Source organism: Glycine soja, chromosome 19, assembly GCF_004193775.1.
Source record: "Glycine soja cultivar W05 chromosome 19, ASM419377v2, whole genome shotgun sequence".
NCBI lineage: Eukaryota > Viridiplantae > Streptophyta > Magnoliopsida > Fabales > Fabaceae > Glycine > Glycine soja.
Window position 1 is genome coordinate 43045244 of NC_041020.1, and position 27215 is coordinate 43072458.

At 33.7% G+C, this 27215-nt stretch overlaps 1 protein-coding gene, 1 non-coding gene and 1 pseudogene across 3 annotated transcripts; 2 read left to right on the plus strand and 1 right to left on the minus strand.

Moving 5' to 3' along the window:
* The first annotated feature begins 828 nt into the window (after positions 1 to 828).
* Positions 829 to 4856, plus strand: LOC114398853 (annotated as a pseudogene).
* A 267-nt stretch (positions 4857 to 5123) lies between these two features.
* TRNAD-GUC lies at positions 5124 to 5195 on the minus strand. The gene has a single exon. It is a non-coding gene; the product is annotated as a tRNA-Asp (tRNA).
* Positions 5196 to 6799: 1604 nt separating this feature from the next.
* Positions 6800 to 25089, plus strand: LOC114400797 (myosin-6-like). 2 transcript variants are annotated; one of them, XM_028363432.1, is made up of 39 exons: positions 6800 to 7120; positions 8833 to 8961; positions 9276 to 9419; positions 9494 to 9639; positions 9720 to 9879; positions 9960 to 10018; positions 10115 to 10274; positions 10569 to 10718; positions 10815 to 10951; positions 11025 to 11171; positions 11296 to 11397; positions 11853 to 11910; positions 12036 to 12137; positions 13021 to 13058; positions 13143 to 13269; positions 13411 to 13581; positions 13673 to 13804; positions 13921 to 14030; positions 14105 to 14165; positions 14488 to 14665; positions 14767 to 14972; positions 15132 to 15251; positions 16977 to 17075; positions 17461 to 17673; positions 17817 to 17956; positions 18130 to 18244; positions 18331 to 18375; positions 18459 to 18539; positions 18637 to 18807; positions 20362 to 20517; positions 20593 to 20793; positions 20998 to 21123; positions 21241 to 21311; positions 21419 to 21518; positions 21696 to 21752; positions 23338 to 23394; positions 23843 to 23923; positions 24011 to 24093; positions 24525 to 25089. In XM_028363432.1, the coding sequence occupies exons 1-39, from the start codon at positions 7118 to 7120 to the stop codon at positions 24652 to 24654; spliced, it is 4566 nt and encodes a 1521-aa protein (XP_028219233.1). In that variant the 5' UTR covers positions 6800 to 7117; the 3' UTR covers positions 24655 to 25089. The 2 variants fall into 2 exon arrangements, with proteins under 2 accessions (XP_028219233.1, XP_028219234.1); XM_028363433.1 differs by having other exon boundaries at positions 20605 to 20793.
* Positions 25090 to 27215: the final 2126 nt, after the last annotated feature.

A 27215-nucleotide genomic window follows, 5' to 3' on the forward strand; every position in this document is an offset into this window, starting at 1 on the left:
TTATTTTTTTCACGAATAAGATAATGTTATTTTCATTGTTTAAGGTAAAGTATTATTTAAAGTAGTTTAAAGACTAAAGATAAAATAAACTTAATTTACATTTATAAAAAGTAACAGGATGAAAAATAAATAAATACTAAATTGTATGCACTAAAAATATATTTAAATTTATTTATTTTTTATTTTTTTTATTTTCATTTTTAATTAAAAATTGTCCCTTTATTCTCTGGTTGTTTATTATTTTCAAATATTTATACATGAAACATTGAAAATAACTTTTTTTTTTGGTAAAACATTAATCTTTTCTTAAACTAGATAATCCAACTCGTAATCTTTGAATATCTTATGATAAATTTATATTCATTAAATTGAAAAGCTCTCTTTAAATTGATAAATCAACAATTTATCAATGGATATCTTTCTAAATTAATAAATTTCTAATCTCAACATTGTTAGTTTATAAAAATTAGACAACATCTTTATTCTTTAGATCTTGCTAACTAATGTCTAAAGACATTATTGATTAATTAAAGAATTAGTAATAGAATTTTTTTTTATTGAAATTCTCATTAAAGAAACACAATGGAATTATACATCTTAACCAATGCGTAGAATTGTAGGTACAAGATTTGTTTTTATTATAATAAAAAATACGAGGTAATAATGACGGGCAAACTATTATTAACTGAAGATGACATTGGTCAATCAATCTAGCTTTCTGGGTTTCTAGATTCAGTTGGAGCCAACCAATTAATTTTGAATCAACGTAATTTTACAGAATTGATTTTAACTAAACACGATTCTGTTGTAACATGATTTTTTATTGGATAACAGATGTCAGAAAATTGATTTTGCCACACAAAGTTGTTTGGAAATTTGCATTCAAAATTGATTTTGGGTGTATAATTACGAAATGGGCGCATAATCACAAGGGCTAGAGAAGCTACTTGGAGACAACTAGTAAAATATAAGGGGTATACTTGGAAGTTAGAACACACTTTGTGACTCAAGTTCAAGGTGACGGAGAAGCAACTTTCAATTGCTTCATTAGGACTTGAGTCCCAAATTCAAAATCATGTTTCCAACACACATCCAAACATCTGGGTCAATGCAAAATTCATATTTGATCCATCCAAAACTCAAGTTTGAAGCTCTAAACGCACATCCAAACACGCTCGTAGTATTTGCTATAGCAGCAACTCTGTGATCTGGAAGCCTTGCAGTCAGTTTTTTCACTCATTCATGTAGTCATCATCTCAAAATCATTATATGAAGAACAGAAGACTCATATTTTAGCTCAGAATCCTGGACTTAAAACACATTCAAGATGAGCTGCGTGGTTTTCATCCAGCCTTTTTTGGAGCTTACCGCACTGTGCAACTATCTGGAATTGACTACTATGTCTATGTGTGATCTTGAATTTTTAGACAAGCTGTGGTATGATTTAAGTTTGCAGTTAAAAAAAGTTAAAACCTTAGTATATCGCAATGTATAATTCCATGTTCAATTTTTACTTTTTGCCTGTTTGTGTTTGTTTTTTTATATAATTTTCATGCATATACTAGTGTTATTGCTGCTGTTATTATTATATTTATTTATTGTCCTTGCTATTATTTGCAGGTCCCTAACGAAGGCAATTCACCATTTACATATATCATTGTGGACAGACAAATATAATGATCATTGATTTGTTCTTCCTTTTATTTGTATACCTCCCCCTCCCAAAAAGAAATTTTAGTAATATACAATAAGCATTGAGATTCTTCTCACTGTCACCTGCTCAGGATTGAACATAAAATAGGGGATACTGCAGCATGATTTAAAGAAAAATGAAATGAATTGAAGTTGCAAACTTTTTTCCTATATTTCTCAATTCTTTTTCTCCTTTTTCTTTTTCATATCAACTTTAGATACCTGAGATTGTGTTGTTTTACCCAGCAATCAGTGATGCATGAGAAGGAAAAGTAGAACATCTTTTGTAAGAATGAAACAACAGTGTTTTATCATGATTCATAATCGTAAGATCTTCAAGCATTTGCTATTAATGAGGCTGTTGCAAATTATATTTGTAACTTGACTAATTTTTATTCTAATTTTTCAGTAAGTCCGGTACTTGTATACATATCCCAGGATTTCCTCCAATGAAGACAGATGATCTTCCTGAGTCAAGTTTGCTAACTGCATTGAATGGAGCAAGATTTGTCTATTTTGATAGGAGATTGCATGAGACTGCTCTAGTTGTTGCACATGAGGTTATTACTTTCATAAACTGATTTTACCTTTTGTTGTTTATCTAGAGCTTCCTGATATTCATGTTTTGTCTTTTAATTGTATTGTATTCTGAAATATCCATTTAGTGTCTTTTAGTTTATTTTCTTCTTCTGGTAAAAAAGGTTGAGAATGAGAGAAGAGAGCATAATCTGATGGGAACTAAACAAAATCTCATTTTTTCCAGTACAGGAAGTTAAGGAGAATATACCTATCTTAATGGATGCAGGGAGGCTTAGAGAAGGGTTGGATGATCTCGTGAAATTAGCTGATTATGTGGTGTGCGCTGCACGGTTTCTGCAGGCACGTACATTGTTTTCTCTGGAGTGATATATTGTAAGAATGTGTAATATAGAGGTCTCCATGAACCTTGTTTTTGATATTCAGAAACAAATTGATTTTAACAGACTACCTTTTTATTATACCTGTCTATCAGTGAATGTGTTTTTTTGCTGAGAACATATTAAGTCACTTTTAGCATCAGAAGAAAAGACTCTATATTTTAATTTTGTAGGGGGGAGGTGATCGTATGCTAGCATTGGACAGAATTAGTTGTTTACATTGTATGTTGCAGTTGCTTTTAATTTAAACAGGTTCTCACTTTTTATGCTTTTTCTGACAGAGGATCCTTCCACTGAAGAAGTGGATGTTGACAAATTACTGGAATCCCTGCAAACGAGAAAGAACGGAAGCACACACATCCCAACCTGCATATCATCAGTATTCACAATTAAACTCTAAACACTTTTTCTCTGCTGGGGTATTACTGTAGTGAAATACTGAAACAAATTTACCTACGTCTGTTTTCCTTAGACATTAATGTCTCAGGCTCTTTAGCATGAACAGGCCTTTTTTGTAATGAACTATTCCTTAATAACCTATATAGCTCATCATTTATTTCTTTATGGTACTAAAAAAGAAAATCCAAGTCTTTTTTGATTTTAAGACTTAAGATGCAGAAGCTAGATGATCTGGCAAAACTGGGGAGACATTCAAGGGATACTAGTAAACCTTTGGATAAAAGTCGGTCTCTTTTGAGCAGTCCTGCATTTTTTTGCCAAAATTTGACATGTACTCTGCAATATTTGAACAGCTAAGGAAGTCGTTTTTTCAAAACATCATATACAAGGCAATCCTTGAACAAACTAGCACTTATTTTTCCCTGTTATGGTCTTTGATGTAATAATCTAATTGGTTACAATTACAACTGTTTGACTTGATTATATGAATTATTTTTCTAAGCTAAATAGTCAACAACTACCTAAACTGATGAATGAGTGTATGCTATAGAGCAAAAACTTTTTCTGGGTATTAGTTGTGATATTGTGGATCACTTGCATCTTTGAAATTGTACAAGGGATTGCAACTTAAAACATTATATGCTTATTTGCTTTTGGTAAACTTTCTTTTTATTTATATCCTTTTTTTTCTCTTTACTTCCAGTCAGTGACAAAATTGCATGCAGAAGGTGTAGGAACAGTTTGTGGCAGGTTATACATTGGAACAGCTGAGAACATACCAGCATCATAGCTTATTGATACAACTGGTGCTGGAGATGCATTTATTGGAGCCGTTCTCTATGGTGGACATCTTTTCCTTGTGGCCTTCAAAGGGACACACATAAACTTTATAGTCACCATTCTTGCTAATTCATTTACTTTTTGACATTAACTTGTCGGTCATCATTAAGATTTCTGGCCCTAAAAGGTTGGTTTGGCAAATAGATGGATTGTTCCCTTTGGTCATAGTGGTGCTACCTAAGTAGTTCCCATTTTTATATTAAAATACAACAAGGAGTTCTGCTTTATGATAGATACTTACTCAATACCATGCCAGTCAATAAGGAGTTTCCTTCATATCACTATTGCGGTGTGTATTTCTTTTTTTGTGCTAATTGCTGTTCTTCAAATTCTCCATCACCTCCTCCCCAGCATTTAATTATTTGATTTTCAAAGAGGTTTTACTTATACCAGCAGCATTGTTTAACTAGTGAAATATATGCTGTCTTTGATTGCTTTCAGCTATCTGTGCCAAATTTGCACCAGAGAAAATGCTGTGCTTTGCTGCTACTGTGGTAAGTAATCTTGCACTCAAGTAATAAATAATAGAAAAGGATTGTGTATGGCGAGGATGAGTTAACTTTGGTGCAAGAGGCTTATGCATTCCTTTTGATGCTCTAATTGCAGGCAGCTTCCAAGTGCAGAGTTCTTGGAGCAAGAAGCGGTCTTCCTCACCGCACAGATCCATGCTTGGCATCCTTCATGCAATAGCATTCTTTACCACCACTGAAGTGAGCCAGCCATATGGTTTTTAGATTTTTTGGATAGAGGAAGTGATATAATTATTGGACATTTCTTCTACATCTTTGTTTCATTAAATGTCCTTTTAGAATGCAAAAGCAACTTTAACACTGCTGGAAAAGCAACCCCTTTCGTTGATTTGTCTTACACTTGGCTCACTATGGTGGTCTATATATACAAGTGCCAAGATACAATTCCATTTTCACATAATTCCTACATATCACTTTCCAAAGTTCCATTTTCACAGAATTGATGTCTTTAAAAAGCATGTGATCTCGACTCTCGAGTATTTAACGTTGAATGTCACTTTTGAAAAGTAACATTAAATGTTGTGTTTAGATATATGGAAAAAAGAATGGAAAGCTTTGTTTAATTACTCAATTTAATAACTAAAAAAATGTTCAATGATACAAGATTGTATATGGAAAAAGAAAGGGCTAAGCTTTGTGAAATGAGTTAATTTAATAAATAAAAATAATAATTTAATAATTAAAAAATAGTAGAAGATCGAAAATAGAAAAGTATATACTGTAATAGGAAAAAAAGAAAAAAACTCGCCGTTGCCGGGGATCGAACCCGGGTCACCCGCGTGACAGGCGGGAATACTCACCACTATACTACAACGACTTAGTTAATAATGTTTTCATCACGAATATTGTAGACACGTAAAGTGAAGCTAAAGCGAAATAGAAACCATCTTCCTTCGTCTCAGTTTGAACACCACAGTGAGTCACTCACCAAACTCGAACGGAACCATTCCTCTCCGTTGTGATAGCGTGCATGTCGAAACTGTTCAGCAAAACCAACGTGCACGATGGAGGTAAAATGATGAATATATGTTTTCTAGAAACACCCTATCTTGCTCGATCGAGGTAAAATGATAAATGCATGTTTTATATGCCAAGAATTTTTAAATAATTGATTTTTTTACACAAAAAACTTAAATTGCAAAAGTACTTAAAAAGTTTTATATGAAGAATCACATTCATTCCATGTTATAAAAATTAAAGGTCTCTCGACGTGAATTAAGATCTAGATCTTGACAAAATAAAAAAAATTATTGACTTTAAAGTACTAACTCTTATTGTTATTGAAATATTAATGTATCTTGTCAAGTATACACAATTTGATATATTATTTTTTTACCAACTCACTAACAAAATATAATTTTTCATAAATAAGAAAACATTTAAACACATACTTAACTATTTTAAAAGTCATTTGTTAGATCCTCATAATTATATATCATAAGTTTACATGAGATAATAAGTCAAAATATGTACATCAACCAATCATATAGAAATTTTAGCTTTAATGAAAAAAAATGACATGAATGATCACATATGAAAATAATGTTATATGTATTGTTCAGTTGAAAGAATGATACATCAAAGAAGATAATATAAAAAATATTTTACCAAAATTCTTTTTCACCTATATTCTCCAAAAGAATAGTGATATAAATGTATAACAAGTTTGTTTAAGTAAAAATCTAAAAGATTTCTTTAGAAATTAATTTTCAACAAAGACTTTTGAACAATTCACTTACAAGACTATATTTCATCGTTTTAAAGATGATTACCTACGTAAGGAAGAGAAATAGATACATGTGTATTATTTTTCCCTTTGTCATGATTCTGTCTCATTATGTTTTTCTGACAAAATCTTTAATAATGCATGTGGTAATGCATCAAAGAATAATGTATTTTTTTTTTTCACTAGATTTTGTTTCATAATTTTTTTTCTAATATAATTTTAATGAAACACATTCCTACAGATCTTTAGCATCTAATTTAATTTAATCCAATATAAACACAAACGACTACTAAATTTGAAATTTTTACGACCCAAAAAAATATAAAAAGACAAAACAAAATCCATCCAAGTAAGGACAAAAGGAGACGATTGATGCCACTAGAGCAGCATCCGAAGATGTTGGCGACCGCGATAGGCGCCTCAAATATTTGATTTTATTAATGTAACCTCTTTGACAAATGACAACGTTAGTCATCCAATGAAAAGGTACGTAATTCGTATCGACATAGATGGGCATTTACGGAATGCCACACACATAAGCAAACGTTTCACATTTACCTTAACTAAACTACGATTCTGTGCTCCTAAATCCAAATGTCACGAACATCATCATCATCATCATCTTTTTGTTTTTTTAACCCATTAAAATATTTGCCCTTAAAGCCAAGTAAAAAGGGAAAATACAAATTACAAACACACAGAGCGTACACAACACAACATAACATAAAACCCATAACAAAAGCAAGGTCTGCCGTTGAACCAGTGATAACAGCAGACCAGGGTTTTGAGCTTCTCTCATTTTTTTCTCCACATTGTCTCTCAGTTCTTATAAATATAAATATATATATAGAGATATCCCTTTTGTTTTTTCTGCATTTGGAGTTGTAAAGCGCGTATTTTAATGGAAGTTGTGGTGGAGGGGGAGTGGCAAGATCTTTCATTTTGATTGGTGGAGTAGCCGTTGGCAGTAGATCCGGTTGCAAGCTGAGTTTTTGATCCGATCTCTCTCAGAAATGGTATTCATTTCTCATTCATTTGGATTTTCTCTTGCTGTTTTTGGTTGAGTCTATTTCAAGTCTTCCATTCCCTTTCAGTGGCGTGAAGCTCTCTTTGTTGAAATGGATTTTTTGATGGAAATGGGGTTCTCGTTTTCCTATGTTGATGGACTGATCTGCTATAGCATAGAAGGCAGATTTGGGTCTTTGTTTTATCTTATAACTGATTGCTAATGCTATTTAATGAACGTGCCCGTTTCTTATCGCCAACTGACATTGTAATAGTTCAGTTCCGTAGTGGATAGTGTTTTTCATCTTAAGGATGTTCTTTAAAGAAACATGAAGCACAAGGGAGGATTTGTGCTGCTGATTACAACTTTCATAAATTTGCTGCCATTATGTTGTTGCTATGCATCACTGGTTTAGATGATTTTTCATTTTTTTTTTTGCTGACTAAATGATTTTTAATTGATTTAAGTGTAAAGATTTGTCTTTTGTTTTTAAATTTGGTTCAAAATTATAATCAAGCACAACTGTGGTTCAATGTGCATGCCTGTGGGGCTGAGAAGGACTAGTTTATGTCCTTTCCTATGATTTTGACTGTCTGTGGACCGTGGCAATTGCTTACTAGTCCCCCTTAGTCATAATTTTTAATTTTCAATTAATAAATTTATTTGGGTGATGGTAGGTTTTGAAAGTTTTCATTGCTCATGTTGGATGTTTATTCTTTGGTTACTCATGTTTCAGTTAATATAATTTATTTTTAATCAATGTTTCCTACCTTGTTTTTTGAGAAGCTTGACTAGTCCATGAATCTATTGACATCTATTTTACCCATTTTGGTTGATATCAGTGTTGACTTCAATACTAGACGTGCATAGGTTTTCTTCTGATTATGTTGCAACATGCTTTTTATACGAATGAAATTTTATTTAACTTGAGCGATATTGATTGACCTCCTTCATTGAATTTGTTATTTTCTTCTACTGAGATTATAGCTAAAATTTCGTAGATGCTGTTTCACAATAGGAAATAGTTAATATGCAGATGAGCTGTGATGGAAGAACTAGATTTCCGATGGTCTTCTCAAATACATTTTCTGAAAACACTGAATGTTTCTAACAATGGGGTATCTGGTGATACTTTCAACCACATGGGTTTAAATTAAACCTACTCAGCAGTCTAGGGCAAATTATGGAATTGTTACATACTGCTTGAGCCATTCTTGTTATGACTTTCTAGTGCAAAGTCCGGAGCTGTTTGGTTTGAGAAAATGTCAACATATTTTAACTGTTTTTAATTTTTTTAAAGATTTGTACAGGAAATAGTAAAATAACTTTTTTTTATTGTTTTCACCATTTTTTATTACTAACTTTTGAGAAAGTTGTTTTTACTATTTCCTATGCAAACTTCTGAAAACAGCAAAGTAAAAACAAGGTGACTTTTGTAATTAAAAGTGAAAATAGAAAACATTTTCTGCAAACAAATGATCCCTTTCATTTTTGTAAAAAAACTAGCAATTATGTTGTATTGCTTTTTCTAGTGTGCATGTGTGGAGATATGCTTCAATTCTGTAAGACTTAAGAGAGAGAGCATGACTTTTCCTTTTACCCAATACCCACTGTTTATGAGTTTCATTCTAGTTATTTGATTATGCATAAAGTTTCATTTGAGAGTTACTGAATTCTGTTAGTAGTTAGTACAGTTAAGTTGTGACACTCTCTACATTGTAGGCTGCGGCTGCCAATCCTGTAGTTGGGTCCCATATTTGGGTGGAGGATCCTGATGTGGCTTGGATAGATGGTGAGGTCTTGGAGGTTAAAGGAGAAGAAATTAAAGTCCTTTGCACTTCAGGGAAGACGGTGAGTGTACTTTGTAACATTTGCAAAAAAGCTAATCCTCACTAATTCATTTTCATATTCTTTCAAACTTACTGGTTTTACTTCGAGTACTTTGATTTCTTGAACATGAATGACTGGTGGGAATCTTTCAAGTATAGCATAATGAAGATATGTGTCTTGTTCAAAGTTTGAAACTACTAGTTCTTGTTTTGTATGATGTCTTTACTTTTATTTGGTATACTATACATTTTTTAAGTTAACTTCAAATTTGGAACTTTCTAATGTTTATGATTTGTGAATTTTTGTGCTGCTCTTGTTTGTCTTGAAATTTGCAGGTTGTTGTTAAAGCTTCCAGTATTTATCATAAAGATACAGAAGTCCCACCAAGTGGAGTGGATGATATGAGAAAGCTTGCATACCTGCATGAACCTGGAGTCCTAGATAATCTGAGATCAAGATATGATATAAACGAAATTTATGTATGCATTATAGTTTCCAACTCTACATATTTTCAAACTGTATTGACAAATGCTGACTAATATTTTGCTCCCAGACTTACACCGGGAATATATTGATTGCTGTGAACCCTTTCATAAAGCTTCCTCATTTATATGATAGCCATATGATGGCCCAATATAAAGGAGCAGCTTTTGGTGAGCTAAGTCCACATCCCTTTGCTGTTGCAGATGCAGCATATAGGTAGTTTTCATATCTGTCATGCAAATAGATCATGTGATTGGTTTAAGAGTCTGATTATATACAAATTATTATGTATTTAGGCTTATGATAAATGAGGGAATCAGCCAGTCAATATTGGTTAGTGGTGAAAGTGGAGCTGGTAAAACAGAAAGTACCAAGTTGCTCATGAGGTATCTTGCTTACATGGGTGGGAGAGCTGCTGCTGCTGAAGGTAGAACTGTTGAGCAAAAGGTTCTGGAGGTAAGAGAATTTGCCATTTACAAAGCTAATTTATTTTATTAACCTTAACTTCTGTCCATTCAACTTAACTCTTTTTGCAGTCCAATCCTGTTCTAGAAGCCTTTGGCAATGCAAAGACTGTTAGGAACAATAATTCAAGGTGGGAAATAATAGTAAGTTTTCTGCTTATGTAGTTATATTGCAAAATTTTTGCCATCTTGTCTAATTTTATTTTTCTCCCTTGTGACTTCTGCAGTCGTTTTGGTAAGTTTGTGGAGATTCAGTTTGACCAGAGTGGAAGAATATCAGGAGCTGCTATCAGGACTTATCTGCTTGAAAGATCACGTGTTTGCCAGGTGTCAGATCCAGAGAGGAACTATCATTGTTTCTACATGCTCTGTGCTGCACCTCCGGAGGTACTGAAGCTATTTTGCTTACATTAATTTGTTTCTGGATTGAATCATAAATGTGGTAACTTACCATTGGAAAAAACTGTCTGAAAATGAACTTGTAGAGAACTTTGATGGTAAATAAGAGTTGATTTCCTTTCCTCTTGTAATATCTATGTATGCTTAGCTATAATATTTTTTTGTTGTTGTAAGATGTGTCTGTATTGGCAAAATTCTTTGGAAGTTCTTTATTGGTAAATTTGTGCTTAACTCTTTTTTATTTTATTTACTTCTAATTATCTGGTTCTCTTTTTTAAACAGGATGTTAAAAAGTACAAATTAGGAGATCCAAGAATGTTTCATTATCTGAATCAATCAAATTGCTTTGAGTTGGAAGGGGTTGATGAATCTAAAGAATATAGGGATACAAGGAGAGCAATGGATATTGTTGGAATAAGTTCTGAGGAGCAGGTATTTTGTAGTGATTTTATATGTTCATTTTCTGTTTCTTCAAGCTTGACTTATGATTCAATGCTTTGTTTTTCCATTTCCCCCATTGCTTTTCAGGATGCAATATTTAAAGTTGTTGCTGCAATTTTGCATCTTGGCAACATTGAATTTGCGAAAGGGAAGGAGATAGACTCATCTATGCCCAAAGATGAAAAATCTCGGTTCCATCTACAGACTGCTGCTGAGCTTTTCATGTGAGCAAGCATTGCGCACTTGCATTGTTTTAAGGTTTGCATTTCATCTTTTTAGCTCACAGTTTTTATTCAGGTGTGATGCAAAGGCACTTGAAGATTCTCTTTGCAAACGTGTAATTGTTACTCGTGATGAAACAATTACAAAATGGCTGGATCCGGAAGCTGCTGCACTCAGCCGAGATGCCTTGGCTAAGATTGTGTACACAAGATTGTTTGACTGGTAAGACTGCGAGTTGATTGGTTAAAGATATATATTTTTGAACCTTGGTTAGTGTTACCATGTCTGGTCAATTTTCTCCAAGTGTTAATCTCTGTTTCTGTAATTTTCTGTCTTGCTTCTGTAGGTTGGTTGATAAAATTAATAATTCTATTGGTCAAGACCCCGAGTCAAAATCCTTAATTGGCGTGCTGGATATTTATGGTTTTGAGAGTTTCAAGACTAACAGGTTTGTAACTGCTACTTTGTTGTGTAATTAACATGGGTGAGTCTTCAAGTGAACAGTAACTCCTGGAAACTTACAGATTGTTTGGGAGTTGTTAGAATTAGTGGTAGAATCCCTAATTAGTAGCTGATCAGGCTTAGAAAATAAGTAATCACATTTATTTGTATTTATTGTAAATATATTACATATACAGAGTGATAGGAACTCGTATCAGAGAATTCTGAGATTATGTAATATAAAAGATAAAAGAGGCAATACAATGGTAATTCTGAGAGTAGAGCTACCCCAAGTCAGAGAATGAACTCTGGATTCCCAATTCTAACCAATTTCCTCCTCCATGCAAGTGCGCAATGCTTGACTGGGGATTACTCTAATGGACAAAAGCTGTAGTTTCACCTTTTGTGACAGTATTGATGCTGATTTTGTTTGTTATCTTGGTTGTTATGTTTGCTCTGCAGTTTTGAGCAATTTTGTATTAATTTGACCAATGAAAAGCTTCAGCAACATTTTAATCAGGTTTGTTATTGAAGATATTAATTTTGTTATAACTATGGGTATCTTTTGCTTGTATATTTAAAACGGACAGTAATCTCATTTTTTCAAAAAATTTATTTAACATGCTCAAATATACTTTTCTGCAGCATGTTTTCAAAATGGAGCAAGAAGAATACAAAAAAGAGGAAATTGATTGGAGTTACATTGAATTTGTGGACAATCAAGATATTCTGGATCTCATTGAAAAGGTTTTCCCTTCTGACTCTGCAATCCTTTTGTTGATTAACTTGGTCTCTTGTGGATGCTTTTGTATAAGATATTCAATTCTGTTAAAAGTTATATACTAATATGGTGGTGAATGGAGATATAATTGATAAACTAGCTTGTGGGAAGAGATGGGGTGGTAGCATTTTCAATGGCCAGGGCATCTTGAATTTTTGCCTGGAAGGTTTCTTTGATGTTTCTGTTGCTTCATTCTAAGCAGAAGTAGAACTGAATATATGAAATGCATGTTCAGTGAGATGATACAAATATGTCAATTACCCACTAACAATAACATCTTTTTTTTTTAATAATTACCCAATGATTTCCATTTCCTGATTTTAGGATAAGTTGTTTTTAAGGCACAAGAGGCAGAGACAACAAACTATTTAAAAAAAATAAATACAGAATTAAGAAGATAAAAGACAAAACTAGTTTCTTTTTATTGTAAAATTGAAGGAAGTTGGTTTCAAGAAAGTATACATTGGTGCCTTGCCACCTTGGTGGAAAGGATGGTTGACTACAATTTTCAACAGTCTTCAGCATGCCTGTCTTCAGTTTAGACATTGGAATTTGGAAATAAACAATAAAAATGTAGTATCAGATAATTAAGATGGATGAGAACTGGGGATTTGGGTAAAAGAGGACTTTTGGATGTACCTAAAAGCCATTCACAAATAATTAAAACATTAGTATACTTTTCATACTGTGATATATTTCACCGTATGTCTGTTTTGAAAATCAATAAGGTTGTGTATATATGTATCAAAGAGAAAATGTTCAATTTGTTGTGCAGTTTGCCATTAGTGAATTTATTATTACCATTAGAAATTTATTTTGACTCTTGAATTATCTTGTATTCATTTTCAGAAACCTGGTGGCATTATTGCTCTTCTGGATGAAGCTTGGTATACTTTGTACTGATAGCCCATATATATTTTTTAATTATTTTTATTGATGCTCAGATAGCTGTATGTGTTTGTACTATGCAGTATGTTTCCTAGATCTACACACGAAACTTTTGCCCAAAAGCTATATCAGACCTTCAAAAATCACAAAAGGTTTAGCAAGCCTAAATTATCACGTAGTGACTTCACAATTTGCCATTATGCAGGAGATGTAAGTTCATAAAGTTTTAATTTTTTCATTCAGAGATATAATAAATAATAAATAGGATACATATTAACCAGACTCCAGAATGCTGTTTGTGATTTGTTCCTTCTTTGGGCCACATGTACCCTTAATCTCTGTCATTTGTAGGTAACTTATCAAACTGAATTGTTCCTCGACAAGAACAAGGATTATGTTGTTGCAGAGCACCAAGCACTTCTTTATGCTTCCAAATGCCCCTTTGTATCGGGCTTGTTTCCCCCTTCACCCGAAGAATCTTCTAAACAATCAAAGTTCTCTTCAATTGGTTCACGATTTAAGGTTGGTTGGTTTACTTTTATTTGGAAACCAACTTTTTTTGTCTTTCTTGCTTAATCTTTGGGTTTGTGATAATTCTTCATATGCCCTGCAGCAACAATTGCAATCTTTACTTGAAACTCTCAGTGCCACTGAGCCACACTACATTCGTTGTGTAAAACCCAATAATCTTCTTAAGCCAGCAATTTTTGAGAATAAAAATGTTCTGCTGCAACTACGTTGTGGGGTAAGACTGCTAGTATTTGATCCCTTTTCCTTTTACAGTATAGTTTGTGCTGTAATTGAAGTTCAACCTGATATTACGTGAGTTTATGCTTATTAGTATAATTCATCTGGTTGTAGGGAGTTATGGAAGCAATTAGGATAAGCTGTGCTGGGTATCCTACTAGAAAAACCTTTGATGAATTTGTGGATCGATTTAGCCTTCTTGCACCTGAAGCATTGGCTGGAAGGTATCTGAATTGTTCATCTTATTAGTCATTCTTGTCATTATTCTGAAAGTGCTTACCTTTTTCATATTTGTTAGTTCTGATGAGGTCACTGCTTGCAAGAGGATTCTAAAGAATGTTGGACTTGAAGGCTATCAGGTAACTATTACTATGCAATTAAAACTTTTATTCTGAGAGTCTTTTTCTCTCTGATGGGAGAACTGGTAACCTTTCCTTTTTTGCCCTCCTTGCATGATTCATATCTACCATTATACTGACCATAAGTTTGGAAAATGTAGTTTAGGTTTAGGAATGATCACTGTTTCATGTAGTCAAGTATATACCAAACATGCATTGCTAATTATGCCCATCTGTACTTACTGTAATGATATTTGCCATTGCATTAGACAATTTGCTGATTGGTGATATGAGTCTTATATTATCTTTGTTTCTAATTTATTGGTTCTGTTTATTGCCATAGATTGGTAAGACAAAGGTGTTTCTTCGAGCTGGTCAGATGGCAGAACTAGATACCCGCAGAACTGAAATCTTGGGGAGGTCAGCAAGCATTATTCAGAGAAAAGTTCGTTCCTATTTGGCCTGCCAAAGTTTCATCTTGCTTCGTTTGTCTGCTGTGCAGATTCAAGCTGCGTGCAGAGGTCTCTGCTCATTGCTTCTTGAAATATTAGCTCACATGTTGGATTTGGGGGAAATTTAGATATTTGAAGTCTGATGATGCCTTTCTTTGTACTGATTGCAGGACAACTTGCACGGCAAGTGTATGAGGGAATGCGGCAGGAGGCTTCTAGTTTAGTGATTCAGAGGTGCTTCCGCATGCATATTGCTTGGAAGGCATACAAAGATCTGTATACCTCTGCTATCTCTATCCAGACTGGTATGCGGGGGATGGCTGCTCATTGTGAGCTACACTTCAGAAGGCAAACTAAAGCAGCAATTGCCATTCAGGTATTTTGAAGAGCCATCATTAGTAACATACTTTGAACATTTTTAATATTCTTGTTCATGCACTCTATACAACATCATTGTTACTGAGTTTAGCCTTGAATTTTTATTTTGGTTTCAAATAGTATGTTATTCCAGCACTGCTGATTTTGTGCATTGTAGAGCCACTGCCGGAAATACTTGGCACAACTTCATTTCGCAAAATTAAAGAAGGCAGCAATTACAACGCAATGTGCATGCAGAGGAAAAGTTGCTCGGCGAGAATTGCGAAAGCTCAAGATGGTAAGCACCTTTGTTTTAACTCCTTGATCCTCTGAATCCATTCATGAAAATTTGTTTTAAAAGTATAAATATTCTTAGAATGTGGGTTTGAGCCTAACTCAACCCTACAAAACCAGTTGTAAGGTGAGGATAACCCTCCACTTATATACTTTGATTTGGCCATATCTCTATTCAATGTGGGATTAAACCTTCATCCTCAAGGTTGCACTTCAGGAAACCCCCAAAGAGGCTGCAACTAATGCGGACTAAGGGGTATCTGCAATTAAGGCAGTTTTTCCAACAAATATCCTATTTCTGATAGGACCCAAGATAATAGTCATGCAAAGTGAATTTAGAATTCAATGAATTCGTAGGTGTATTGACATCTGGTTAGTGTCATAAGCCTTTCAGAATTTATAGCATAAGGTTATTTAAGTAGCAAGTAATTTACTAGGCAACATTTTTGACTACTTTTGTGGCATAGTCAGAAGAAAAACATGTTTTGATAACTGCCTTGTACATGAGAACTGTGTTATGGTTCCCTCATCACATTCCAAGCTCACCCATAATCATTGTAGTACTGTATAATTCTCAATGCCAAAACTTCGTCAGCCTGCATGAAATTTCTGCTTCATTCAGCAACTTTTGGACTGTGAAAACTGCCGCAATTATACTCCTCCAGCCAGAGGTTTTTTATGCTCATGCATGCATGTGCTAATTTATCTTGGATTTCTTAGTAGGTATTGCCTATATTTTCACTGGAAGTTTCTCATTTTCTCTACTCTATTCCCAGAATCAATAATATCCCACATGGTTTGATCCATTGTATCTATGATAGGGATCACCTCTAGTAGTCTACCTCATTTATTCAAAAAAGATTCATTACAAAGCATTCCTAGTTCAAACTACCATGTTGTAAAAGCTTTGCAGAATGCAGTCAAATAACATGCATAGTGGGGATATTGTAAAAATAATTTTACATACCAAAGCTTTGCTGGTTCCCGTCTGTGAGTCTGTATGCCTTAATTGACAAGGGGACTAATCCAAGAATGCTCTGAACATATTAAGGGCTCTTGCTCTATAAATCCTGAAGGCCAAAAAGGAATTGGATCTCTGCACCAGGCAAAGTGTCTTGGAAAATGCAGATGACAGTAAAATTTTACAAGGGATAATTTTACAATGCAGATGACACTAGTAGAAGTCACAATTCAAGTTGAGCAGTAGTATTATAATTATTTGAATATTTTTCTTTAACTCTTGATTACTCAAAATTTCCCCTTCAATTTGTTTTTTATTCTTTGCCTTCCATTGACATATACTTCGCTTTAAGCAACCGAGCAACATTAACATACCCCTAAAGTCCAAAGTAGACTGACCACTGACCTTTTCTCACCTTAGTTCCAACTCTATAATATCCTCACATCTAACAAGATGTGAAATCAAATTGCATATCTTAGCAAAGCAGTATGGTTGCATATATTGTTTGGGTTTACTTGTTACATTGTCACATGGAGAGGTAATGTGTTGGGAATACAACTATCTGTGATTTTTGAACCTTAAAAAGTGGTTGCCCGAAAATCATAACTGTAAGAGCCCATTTTATACACATTTTGCTAGAAGATAAAAGTACATACTTTTTTTTTTGGTGAAGGGAACTTTTCATATTACATCTAAAGAGTTAAGATTGTGTATTCACCACTTTTGTTTTTGTTATTATAGTGATTGATATTTTTATTTTTGTTGCAGGCTGCAAGAGAAACAGGAGCTCTCCAAGCTGCCAAAAGTAAGCTTGAAGAGCAAGTTGAAGACCTTACATTAAGATTGCAGCTGGAAAAACGTTTGCGGGTAAATTACTATGGTTTTGTCAATACTAACTGCTAACAAAAATAACTTTAATGTGGTAAACTGGCAATTTTCCAGTAGTATGAATCAACCCTGTCCAATTAGTCTGAGTAAAATATCATAGTATGCTCTGTTAGCACAGTAGCAATACTTGTTTTAGAAACTTTCCCGGTGAAATTGATCTGTGTAATTGATGCAAAGGGATTTTGTCTGTTTTTTCTTAGAAAAGCAATACTTGTTTTAGAAACTTTCCTAATGGAGTGAAATTGATTTGTGTAATCGATGAGAAAGGATTTTGTTTGTGATTTTTCTGAGAAAGATGTAGGAAATCAATAACACATTATTTAGTATCTTGAAAAGATTCTTAAACCTCTAATATTAAATATAGGTTGACATCGAAGAAGCAAAAGCACAAGAAAATCAAAGATTACAATCTGCTTTGCAAGAGATGCAACTTCAGTTTAAAGAAACTAAGCTACTTCTTGAAAAGGAGAGGGAGGCTACAAAAAAAGCAGCTGAGAGAGCGGCTGTCATACAGGAAGTTCCAGTTGTTGACAATGCTTTGTTGGAGAAGCTCAGAAGTGAGAATGAGAAACTCAAGGTGAAGTGGTTATAGCATAGATGTCTGTGTTTCATTTCAAGATAGTATTTGTATATTGGTACACTTAGGATATCCTCACATTTTGTGTAAGATATGTTGCCATATTATATTATTAAGATAGTGCTTCATGGAGTCTGTTACAGAACATGGTGAGTTCGCTGGAAAAGAAAATTGATGAAACGGAAAAAAGGTATGAAGAGGCAAACAAAATTGGTGAAGAAAGGTTGAAGCAAGCTTTGGATGCAGAGTCAAAAGTAATCCATTTGAAGACTGCTATGCAAAGGTTTTATTTGTGATTAAACATTGTTGATTTAAGATAAATATTTAATTGACATCAATTGAAGTTTTGAACCAATTTTTGTTTCTTGTGTTGTAACGGTTATCATTCACCCTCTATTTTCTGTTACAAGATCTCTACCATCATGACCATTTTCTTGTTTTAATTAATATTGATAGGCTTGAAGAGAAATTCATAGACATGGAATCTGCAAACCATATTCTTCAGAAACAATCTCTATTAAACTCATCTGTGAAAACAATAGCAGAGCACCTGTCTTCCCCATTGGACGAGGTAATTTGTTCTAGTTGAAGTATATAAGTCCTCATTTTCTGTAAGTAAATATACATCTATTGAAATATTGGCATTTTTATTTGCAGAAGTTAGAAAATGGTCACCATGCGGCAGAAGAGCAGGAAGCTGTTGTAAGTATTCTTTACTGTGTGCCTTCTGTAACACTTGACTGTGTTTAAAGGAATATGGAATATAAAATGAGTTATCTTTGCAGGATACATTTGTTACACCTGTGAAACAATTTGGTACTGAATCAGACAGTAAATTGAGAAGATCTTACAATGAACGACAACATGTATGCGCTTAAAAATAGGAATTTAATTTTGTTTTTTGTCATTGTTTTTCATGCTAAAATACTATTTATTCTCAATATAAATTCTTGTTCACTGTAGGAGAGTGTTGATTCACTTGTCAACTGTGTTATGAAAAATATTGGATTCAATCATGGAAAACCCATTGCTGCATTCACCATTTACAAATGTCTTCTCCACTGGAAATCATTTGAAGCTGAAAGAACTAGTGTATTTGATCGCCTCATCCAAATGATTGGTTCCGAAATTGAGGTGGTGTAATTACTTTATTCTGAATTATACTTTATGGCACATGATAATATAAGGAGCCCCAATTCTTAAAAACTTATAAGTTTCTGATAAATTTGTTTTGGTAGCTCTTTTTCTTCTATTTCATCCCTTCCAAACAGCTGTTTCGAAGAGCACTTTGAAATGGTGCAATGGGAGTATGAGTATATGATTAAAAAAAATGAGCTTTTTCTTGGGGGAAGTTAAAAAGAAAAAATCTATTATGATGGTGAAGATGATTACAGATCTAGGAGGATAATATATTCTCCTTAAAAAAGAAAACAAAACAGTAAAGAACATAGGAAACCATAATGAAGCAAAGCTACTCAACATATCTGTTAGAGAAACCTCTATAAAAATGTACTGTACTGTTTTCTTCACCAAGTAAAGGCCAAAGCTGCTCATCCAAAAAAATCTCCTTCAAAGATGTGAAACTTTCAATCTAAATGCACTGAAGTGTGGTGTGGAATGTAGATTGCACATTACCACAAAAAGCAGGATTTTTTCCTCCTTCCATAAACAGTAAAGCTAGCCTAGTCAACAGAAGCTGGTCACTTTTAGCAGTCATTTTAATAATCTATGTTTTCTATAAATGCTTTAAATTAGAGTAGGATCTGTTAGAAATGTGAAGTTTTGAAGATCAAGAACCTCAAAAGATGCCAAAAACTATAAAAAAAGTTTAACCATTAAAATTGAAATTGTCAATAAAGTCTAGATTTCTGGGTACTAACTACAAAGAAGCTCCAGCTAGATAATCCAAAATTAAAAACTTGAAGCCATGGAAACCAAGTTCATGGTAGTGAGAAAAATCACCACTTACACCAAAAATATTTTGTTTCTTTATCGTCTCCTCTTCCTGGAGGGCGAGCCCTGGTGCAGTGGTAAAGTTGTGCCTTGGTGACTTGTTGGTCATGGATTCGAATCTGGAAACAGCCTCTTTGCATATGCAAGGGTAAGGCTGCGTACAATATCCCTCCCCCATACCTTCGCATAGCGAAGAGCCTCTGGGCAATAGGGTACGAATCTCCTCTTCCTGCTGAGGGAGTTTCATCGATTATGCAGCCTAGGGACAACTCAAATCACATGATTTCAATTTTAATCTCTTTTAGACATTCATCTCATATCATAATTGTGCTGATTATTCTAATGTGCAATCCAGTGGAATGTAATGTTTGATTATCAGTTAATAACTGCTGTATTGTTGGTAGGAGTGTTTGTTTTTGTGTTTATTTATTTAGTTTAATTCTTGTTCAAGGATATTTTTCTGTGAAATTATTGGTGTTAGAAGTTATACATATGCAAGTTTGAATGCTGCTTTCTAATTATCCCTCCATCCATTTCTTTGAAGAGTTTATGAACCTATTTGTATGTTTATTCATTGAATGATGAATTATTTTGTGGCTATTGTAATGTTAAATGGTGTGATCTTAATTTTTAATTTGATATTCTATATTTATGGTGTTTTCTGGTATAGTAACAAAAAGTGTTAGAGCACTCATCTTGCCTTTCTTCTGCCCTACTCTCTTTTTTACCATACAGAATCAAGACGACAATGATCATATGGCCTATTGGCTGTCAAATACTTCTGCGTTATTGTTTTTACTTGAACAAAGCCTGAAATCTGGGAGTTCAGCAAAAGCTACCCCAGCTAGAAAACTGCCTAATCCAACATCTCTTTTTGGAAGAATGACTATGGTATTGGATATTTCTTAAATTGTATGTAATTGGATTTTCATTTAACACTTGAATAATTGCACTCATTTATTCAAGGGTAAATTGCAGAGTTTTCTTTCATCCCCTTCTTCTGCCAACCTTGCTGCTCCTCCAGCAGATGTTGTACGCAAGGTAGAGGCTAAATACCCTGCTTTGCTTTTCAAGCAGCAGCTCACAGCCTATTTCGAGAAAATATATGGCATCATTCGAGATAATTTGAAGAAGGATTTAACACCGGTTCTTGCATTATGCATCCAGGTGTGTTGAAATCTAGTGATCAATTGTTCTACTCAAGTTGCCTGGACAAAGTAGGATACAATATCTCGTCCCATATAATTATCATTGTTTATCCCTGTATAATTCCTACTAGAGATTTTCTAGAAATTTCAAAAGGATTCTGAGCCTAATATTTTTTTATGTTTTTATTCTGTTCCTTATGCAAATCTCATTGTTGATATGTAGGCACCAAGAATATCAAAGGGAGGGTTACGTTCTAACCGATCCCTTGCTAAGGACTCCCCAGTAGTTCACTGGCAGAGTATTATTGAATCCCTCAATACACTCCTCTGTACACTGAAAGAGAACTTTGTAAGAAGATAAATTGCCATTTATTAACTTCTGAATACTGAGCAATTACCTTCGTTAGCTACTTCCATTCCATATTCTGAAAATTGCTGAAACATGATATATTCTTTTCTGTTTCAGGTGCCACCAGTTCTTATCCAAAAGATCTTTAGTCAAACATTCTCATATATTAATGTGCAACTCTTCAATAGGTAAGTAGTTTTTGCATACATCCATTAACACATCTTTTTTATCATAATGGTTTTTTTCCCATAAAATGTGGAAAGGTTAACACCTCTTTTGCTCAAATGATTACTAGTCTTCTTCTTCGTCGTGATTGTTGCACATTCAGCAATGGGGAATATGTGAAAGCTGGATTAGCTGAATTAGAGTTGTGGTGCTGCCAAGCAAAGGAAGAGGTAAATTGTTTTTGCTTTTACTGTAATGTGTTAATTTCGAGTTAGTGCATATATCACTTGGGCTTTACTGAAATATGGTGATGACCTAAGGTTGTTCTGCACTTCTGCATGCTTTTTGAAATGTTGTACTTATTTTAGTAAAAGCTCCAACTAATTGCCTGGAGCACAAACTTGCAGTATGCAGGGTCATCTTGGGATGAGCTTAAGCACATAAGACAGGCTGTTGGATTCTTGGTAAGGGTGTATTATTTGATAATTTTGCACCTTTTCATGGTTTTAATGTGCTTGCATTTTGCTGATGGTTCATTATTTTGATTGTAAATGATGATTCTCTATGTGTTGCATTTCTTTTTACTTTATCATATAAAATCTGAAAAATTCATGATTAGTTTTGGTAACAGGATAAATCCAGTAAAACTAAAGGACAGAAGGCATCTACTTTTACTTTTAGATCAAGATTATCTCTAAATCCTTATTCTTGTTTGAAGTAACTACTGTATCAGACAAAAATGCTTCCTTGTTTTGCTTATCAAAAGAAAATCACGTGCCAACAAATTCCTATGAGACTTAATCAGCTTTTAAACTTAACCCAAACAGTAAAAGCATAAGCATGACACAAGTGATGGAAGTACATGGATAATTTATCAAACCTGTAGGCATCTATGCAATATGCTTTATCCTTGCTGGGTGGAATGCTTTATTTCACGAGAACAGTACCATATACACAAGGCTGGGAGTTAGGAATTAGAATCATTTTACCAACAGAAATAATGGAAAGATAGCAGAATTTTCCTAATTACATAAATGGAAAATATTTCCCTAACTATGCCATATATCTCAACAATATTTCTTACAATATCTCAACCCCCCCACAGGCTAAATTTTTCTAAGCTTTAAGCTTGTTAAAATTAAAGCTTTTTTTAAAAAAAGAAAGAAAGAAAGAAAACAAACAAGCCCTAAACATAGAGGTAAGGGCAAGAATAATTCCGAAACTGAGCACAACCACCAAACTATAGGGACACAAACCAAGTACCACCACTAAACAAGGAGAGGATCATAGCAAATTAAGCACAGTAGCCAATCAAGATGGGCACAACAAAATTGAGCGTAGCCACCAAGCTAGAATAGGGGTGCAGCAATCTAAGTGCGACTGCCAAACAAGAAGAGGGGCACACCAAACCAAGTGCAGCTCCCAAACAACATCAAAGCAAAAACTAAGGGACCAGTCAAAAATCTATAGGACACGGTGGGTGCTGTAGAGCGAAATTGAGATGAAAACATGTTGAAGGAGACACACCAAACAAACAGTTCCAGATTTTAAGGAATGTATCGACAAAATTGTAACCCATGCATATCATGGAGGATGGTACCACTCAATACCATGTTGAGACTAATGAGTTTTTTCCATGATAACAGTACCATATTTATGTAAAAGGCGGTGAGAAGCATTCTTGTAAGTTATAAATCTAGGGATTAGAATTTATTTATTTATATTTATGTATAGAAATAATGGAAAGAAAGCATAATTTCCCTAATTACATAAATGGACAATATTTCCGTAATCATACCAAATATTTTACCATTACTTGCCTGAATATCTTAACAGAATTCATAACCATGCACATCATGTATGGTAACTTAAAGGGATAAGGCCTCCTTTGTGACAGTCTTGTAATAAATATGATGAATTGAATAAGACAGAACATTTATTCTATTTTCTTCTTTTCTTCATGAATATTTCTTTTATATGAAGTGATCAAAATCCAAACTGTCTTAATTATTTCTCTGTTATTTAATTTTTGTCATTGTTTATATACAGGTTATTCATCAGAAGTATAGGATTTCCTATGATGAAATCATCAATGATTTATGCCCCGTAAGTCTTTACCCTTCTCAAACTCCATACGTGAGTGCACGAGACCTGCATCTATCGTCAACATAATGTTCTATGCAATTTTTTTATTTTTTAAACATTGGAGATGCAAGTATGTTGGGGCTGGGTGGTGGTGGTGGTGGTGGTAATCACACCTGAATCTTAAAGATTGGGCTAGTGCCAGTTGAGCTGAAAGCTCATGGCTATGAATTCATTTGTTTGGGCTAGTAGCAGTTGACTTGGTTGTGTAGGTTGTTAGTTCATTCAATCTAGGAAGTGTATGAGGCTACTGCTAGGACTGAAATTCATATGTATGTTTGCATTTAGTTGTAAGGGATGGATTAGAAGGAGATTAGGGATATTGATATATGCATGGTCACTTCAGCTCACTGCATCTCAATGTTTTCCTTTCCATTTTTCTTCCCCTCACCTTCTGGTTCTGCTTCTCCAGATCTTGAGTGTCCAGCAGCTATATAGAATATGTACACTTTACTGGGATGCTAACTACAATACTCGAAGTGTATCTCCAGATGTAAGTTTTTGTCGATATTTTTCCAAACAGCAAAAGGCATAGCTGAAGTGGTAAATGCTTGACTAATGCACTTTAATCTTCCTCCAGGTCCTTTCAAGCATGAGGATGCTAATGGCTGAGGACTCCAACAATGCTCAGAGTGATTCTTTCTTGTTGGATGACAGTTCCAGGTAAGGGTGCTTTAATAACATGTGCTTTAGGCATTAGAGCATAGAACTATGTAGCGGGGGAAATTATCTTCCATTATAGTGGATAGGATTTAGGTCTTGTTTGGATAATTTTTTTATTAGCACTTATAGGAGAAGAAAATAAGAAAGTAAAATTAATTAAACTTCTCTCAAGATCAACTTGTGTACTTCAACTTTAATAGTAGAGCTCTCATATAACTTCTCTAAAAAGTTGAAGTGCATAAATTGATATCAACTTAATGTCAGAAGTTTAATTGATTTTATCTTATTTTATTCTCTTACAAGTGATGTCAACTTATGTAATCTATTGATACTTGGTCCACTATTATTGCAATTGTTTGATGTCAATCTTTTCGGTTTTGTACTATGTAAATGAGCTATATGTTCATCAAATGGTGTTTTCTTCTTTACAGCATCCCCTTCTCAGTGGATGATCTCTCTACATCACTGCAAGAGAAGGACTTCTCAGACATGAAACCAGCAGACGAGCTTCTCGAGAATCCAGCCTTCCAGTTCTTAAAGGAGTTGGCGCAGGAAGCTTAGTATGCTTCTATAATTGTCTTCTCAAGGCTGACAACAAAATCAGTTGTTGGTCATTGCCATTGGTGGTTGTAATTATAAATGCAGTTTTATATTTATTTTCTATACATCTTTTAAAGGGGGGAAGAAAAAAAAAACTTACATATTTTTGGCCATATCCCTGCATTACATGCCCTTGCTGTAAAGTTATTTTTTCATTCTTTTCTTAGCATTCAATTGTAAAATATTCATTAATAGGGGCAGGGATGTTTTTAGGATTAGTGAGCTTGCCTTGTATTTTCTTTTTTGCCTCTTTGTTTTGTCCTTTTGGTCCATTGAAGCGCTCTTATTTGATTTGGGGGGCCAAGCTCACTGTACCCAAATTTTGACTTTGTAAAGTCACATGAAGGAACATTTATATAGTAATGAATGGGCTGTTCCTATTCCAGAATATACTTATATAAACTGCTATATGTGACCCTTTTATCTTCAAGGGTAAATATACTTAGAAACTTAGCTTTGAATGTACCAAAATGTCGCGTTACTAACAACTGTTCGAGGTGAAAACATTTACTACGTCATCCATAATTGAAATACATGTTCATGTCAAAAGCGGTTAGTGGCCATGCATATTAAATTACTATAATAGTGTTTTGTTTCTTCTTTTTGACGAAAAGTTACCTAACTGGATAACAAGGCCTAACGGATATGGTGGTTAGAAAGAGCCGTTTTGGGTCTTATCAATTCATAATTCTGGAACTGCTTAAAAAGTTGCTAGACGTGTTATTGAAGATTTCTGCAAAGTGCAAACTGTACATGTTCTTAGCTGTGCTTTATTGAAGTTATTTAATTCTAAAGCCCTTCTGGTGCCTTGTTAATTACGTATGTGTATGGTTTTTCTTTGTTCATTTACGTTAAAAAATTAAAATCAAATATTTGAGATCGTGCATCCATTATATATTTTACAAGCTGGCCAATGTTTAATCCTAGAACCTGTGTCCTGTGGGGATTAGATCATGAATGAAAGTGAAATTTGATTCGGAAACCAAGAGAAATGAAGAGCTGAAAAGTAACATGGAGAAGAAAAAAAATATCAATTATTATTTTAAACCCACGCCTAAAAATTGCCGTATGATTAATATTTTCGTATATTGCTAAATAAATATATATATATATATATATATATATATATATATATATATATATATATATATATATATATATAAACATAGTTTTTTTTTCTTACAGCAAATTGATAGCCTTTAGTTAAATCATTACTATTTACTAATTTAAGTGTAACTTAAATTCGGGCCTTAATTAGTAAATGAGACATTTTTCCAAAAGAGCATAGTATGCTAAAACTTGACAACCTCGTAAACAATATTATGTGAAATTTTAGAATGAAGTGTCGATTTTTCCAATCAAGTTATGGTCCAAAAATTTTAATTGCATAGTTGAGACGGAATGATCGAGTATTTTGATTTGCTTACGTCTTGTTTGTTCGTAGGAAGTAAAGTCCAAACCCTCGTTTTCCCCCTATTACACATACTATTGGGGGAGTCAACCTAAAATTAATGAAAGGAACCCCATTTGATGATGTAGAACTTGTTTGCTACAATAATCTGCCTCCGATAGGCACATTTAATTATTTCAAAAAAATAATTATCAAACGTCTTTGGATTGAAACTTTTTTCGGCCAACCCATTTGGAATTCACATGGCCCTGGCCCCAAAAGTTTGGGAACTGCTTGGGGCGCCTAGCATTTTTGCTGGTACACCCAGCAGTTTTCCAAAATACCAAAAAGGTCCTTATTGGTATTTTTGGTTATAAATAACAAATTAGTTTTTTCATTTCTGCGACGCCTTTTTTTTCTCGTAAAACCACAATCCCTTTGTGTAACTTGCTTTCATTAACGTCCTATTGTGAGCGTTTATTGTCGTTGATGGTATATATACGATTGTTTACGAATATACGGTGAAGTTTAGTGATTTTTTCATCACCGAAGAAGAAAAGGTGCATATATTTTTTTCAATCCGTATGTTTTGAATTTTTAAAAAAATTATCATTCATTTAGAATTTTTTTATACATTTAATTTATTTACAAAATTTGATAATTAAATAAATTTGATATTTAAATGAATGTTGTATTTAAATGTTTATTACAATATCAATAGTTAAACAAATTTGGTATTTAATTGAATGATGTATTTAGATGTTTATTATAGTGATCGAAAATTAAACAAATATGATATTTAATTAAATGATGTAATTAGATATTTGTTACAACAATTGATAATTAAATAGATTTGATATTTAATTGAATGTTGGGTGCCCAAAACAATTTTCCAAAAGTTTCCCCCTATAGTACAGGCACAAGGGTTGCAACCCTATAGTAGTTATTACCCTAAGAAGGGTTTTGGGACCAAACTGCAACTGGACCACTCTATAGCTAAATTTTCACCAATTGTTCTATTTGTATAATCTAACGGTCAGAATAATGGGCAGAAATTGAAATCAAGAGATTTGATTTTTGGATTTGGATAAGCGTTGCTGTCAAGGAAACAGCGAAAAACAATGGAGTTTGT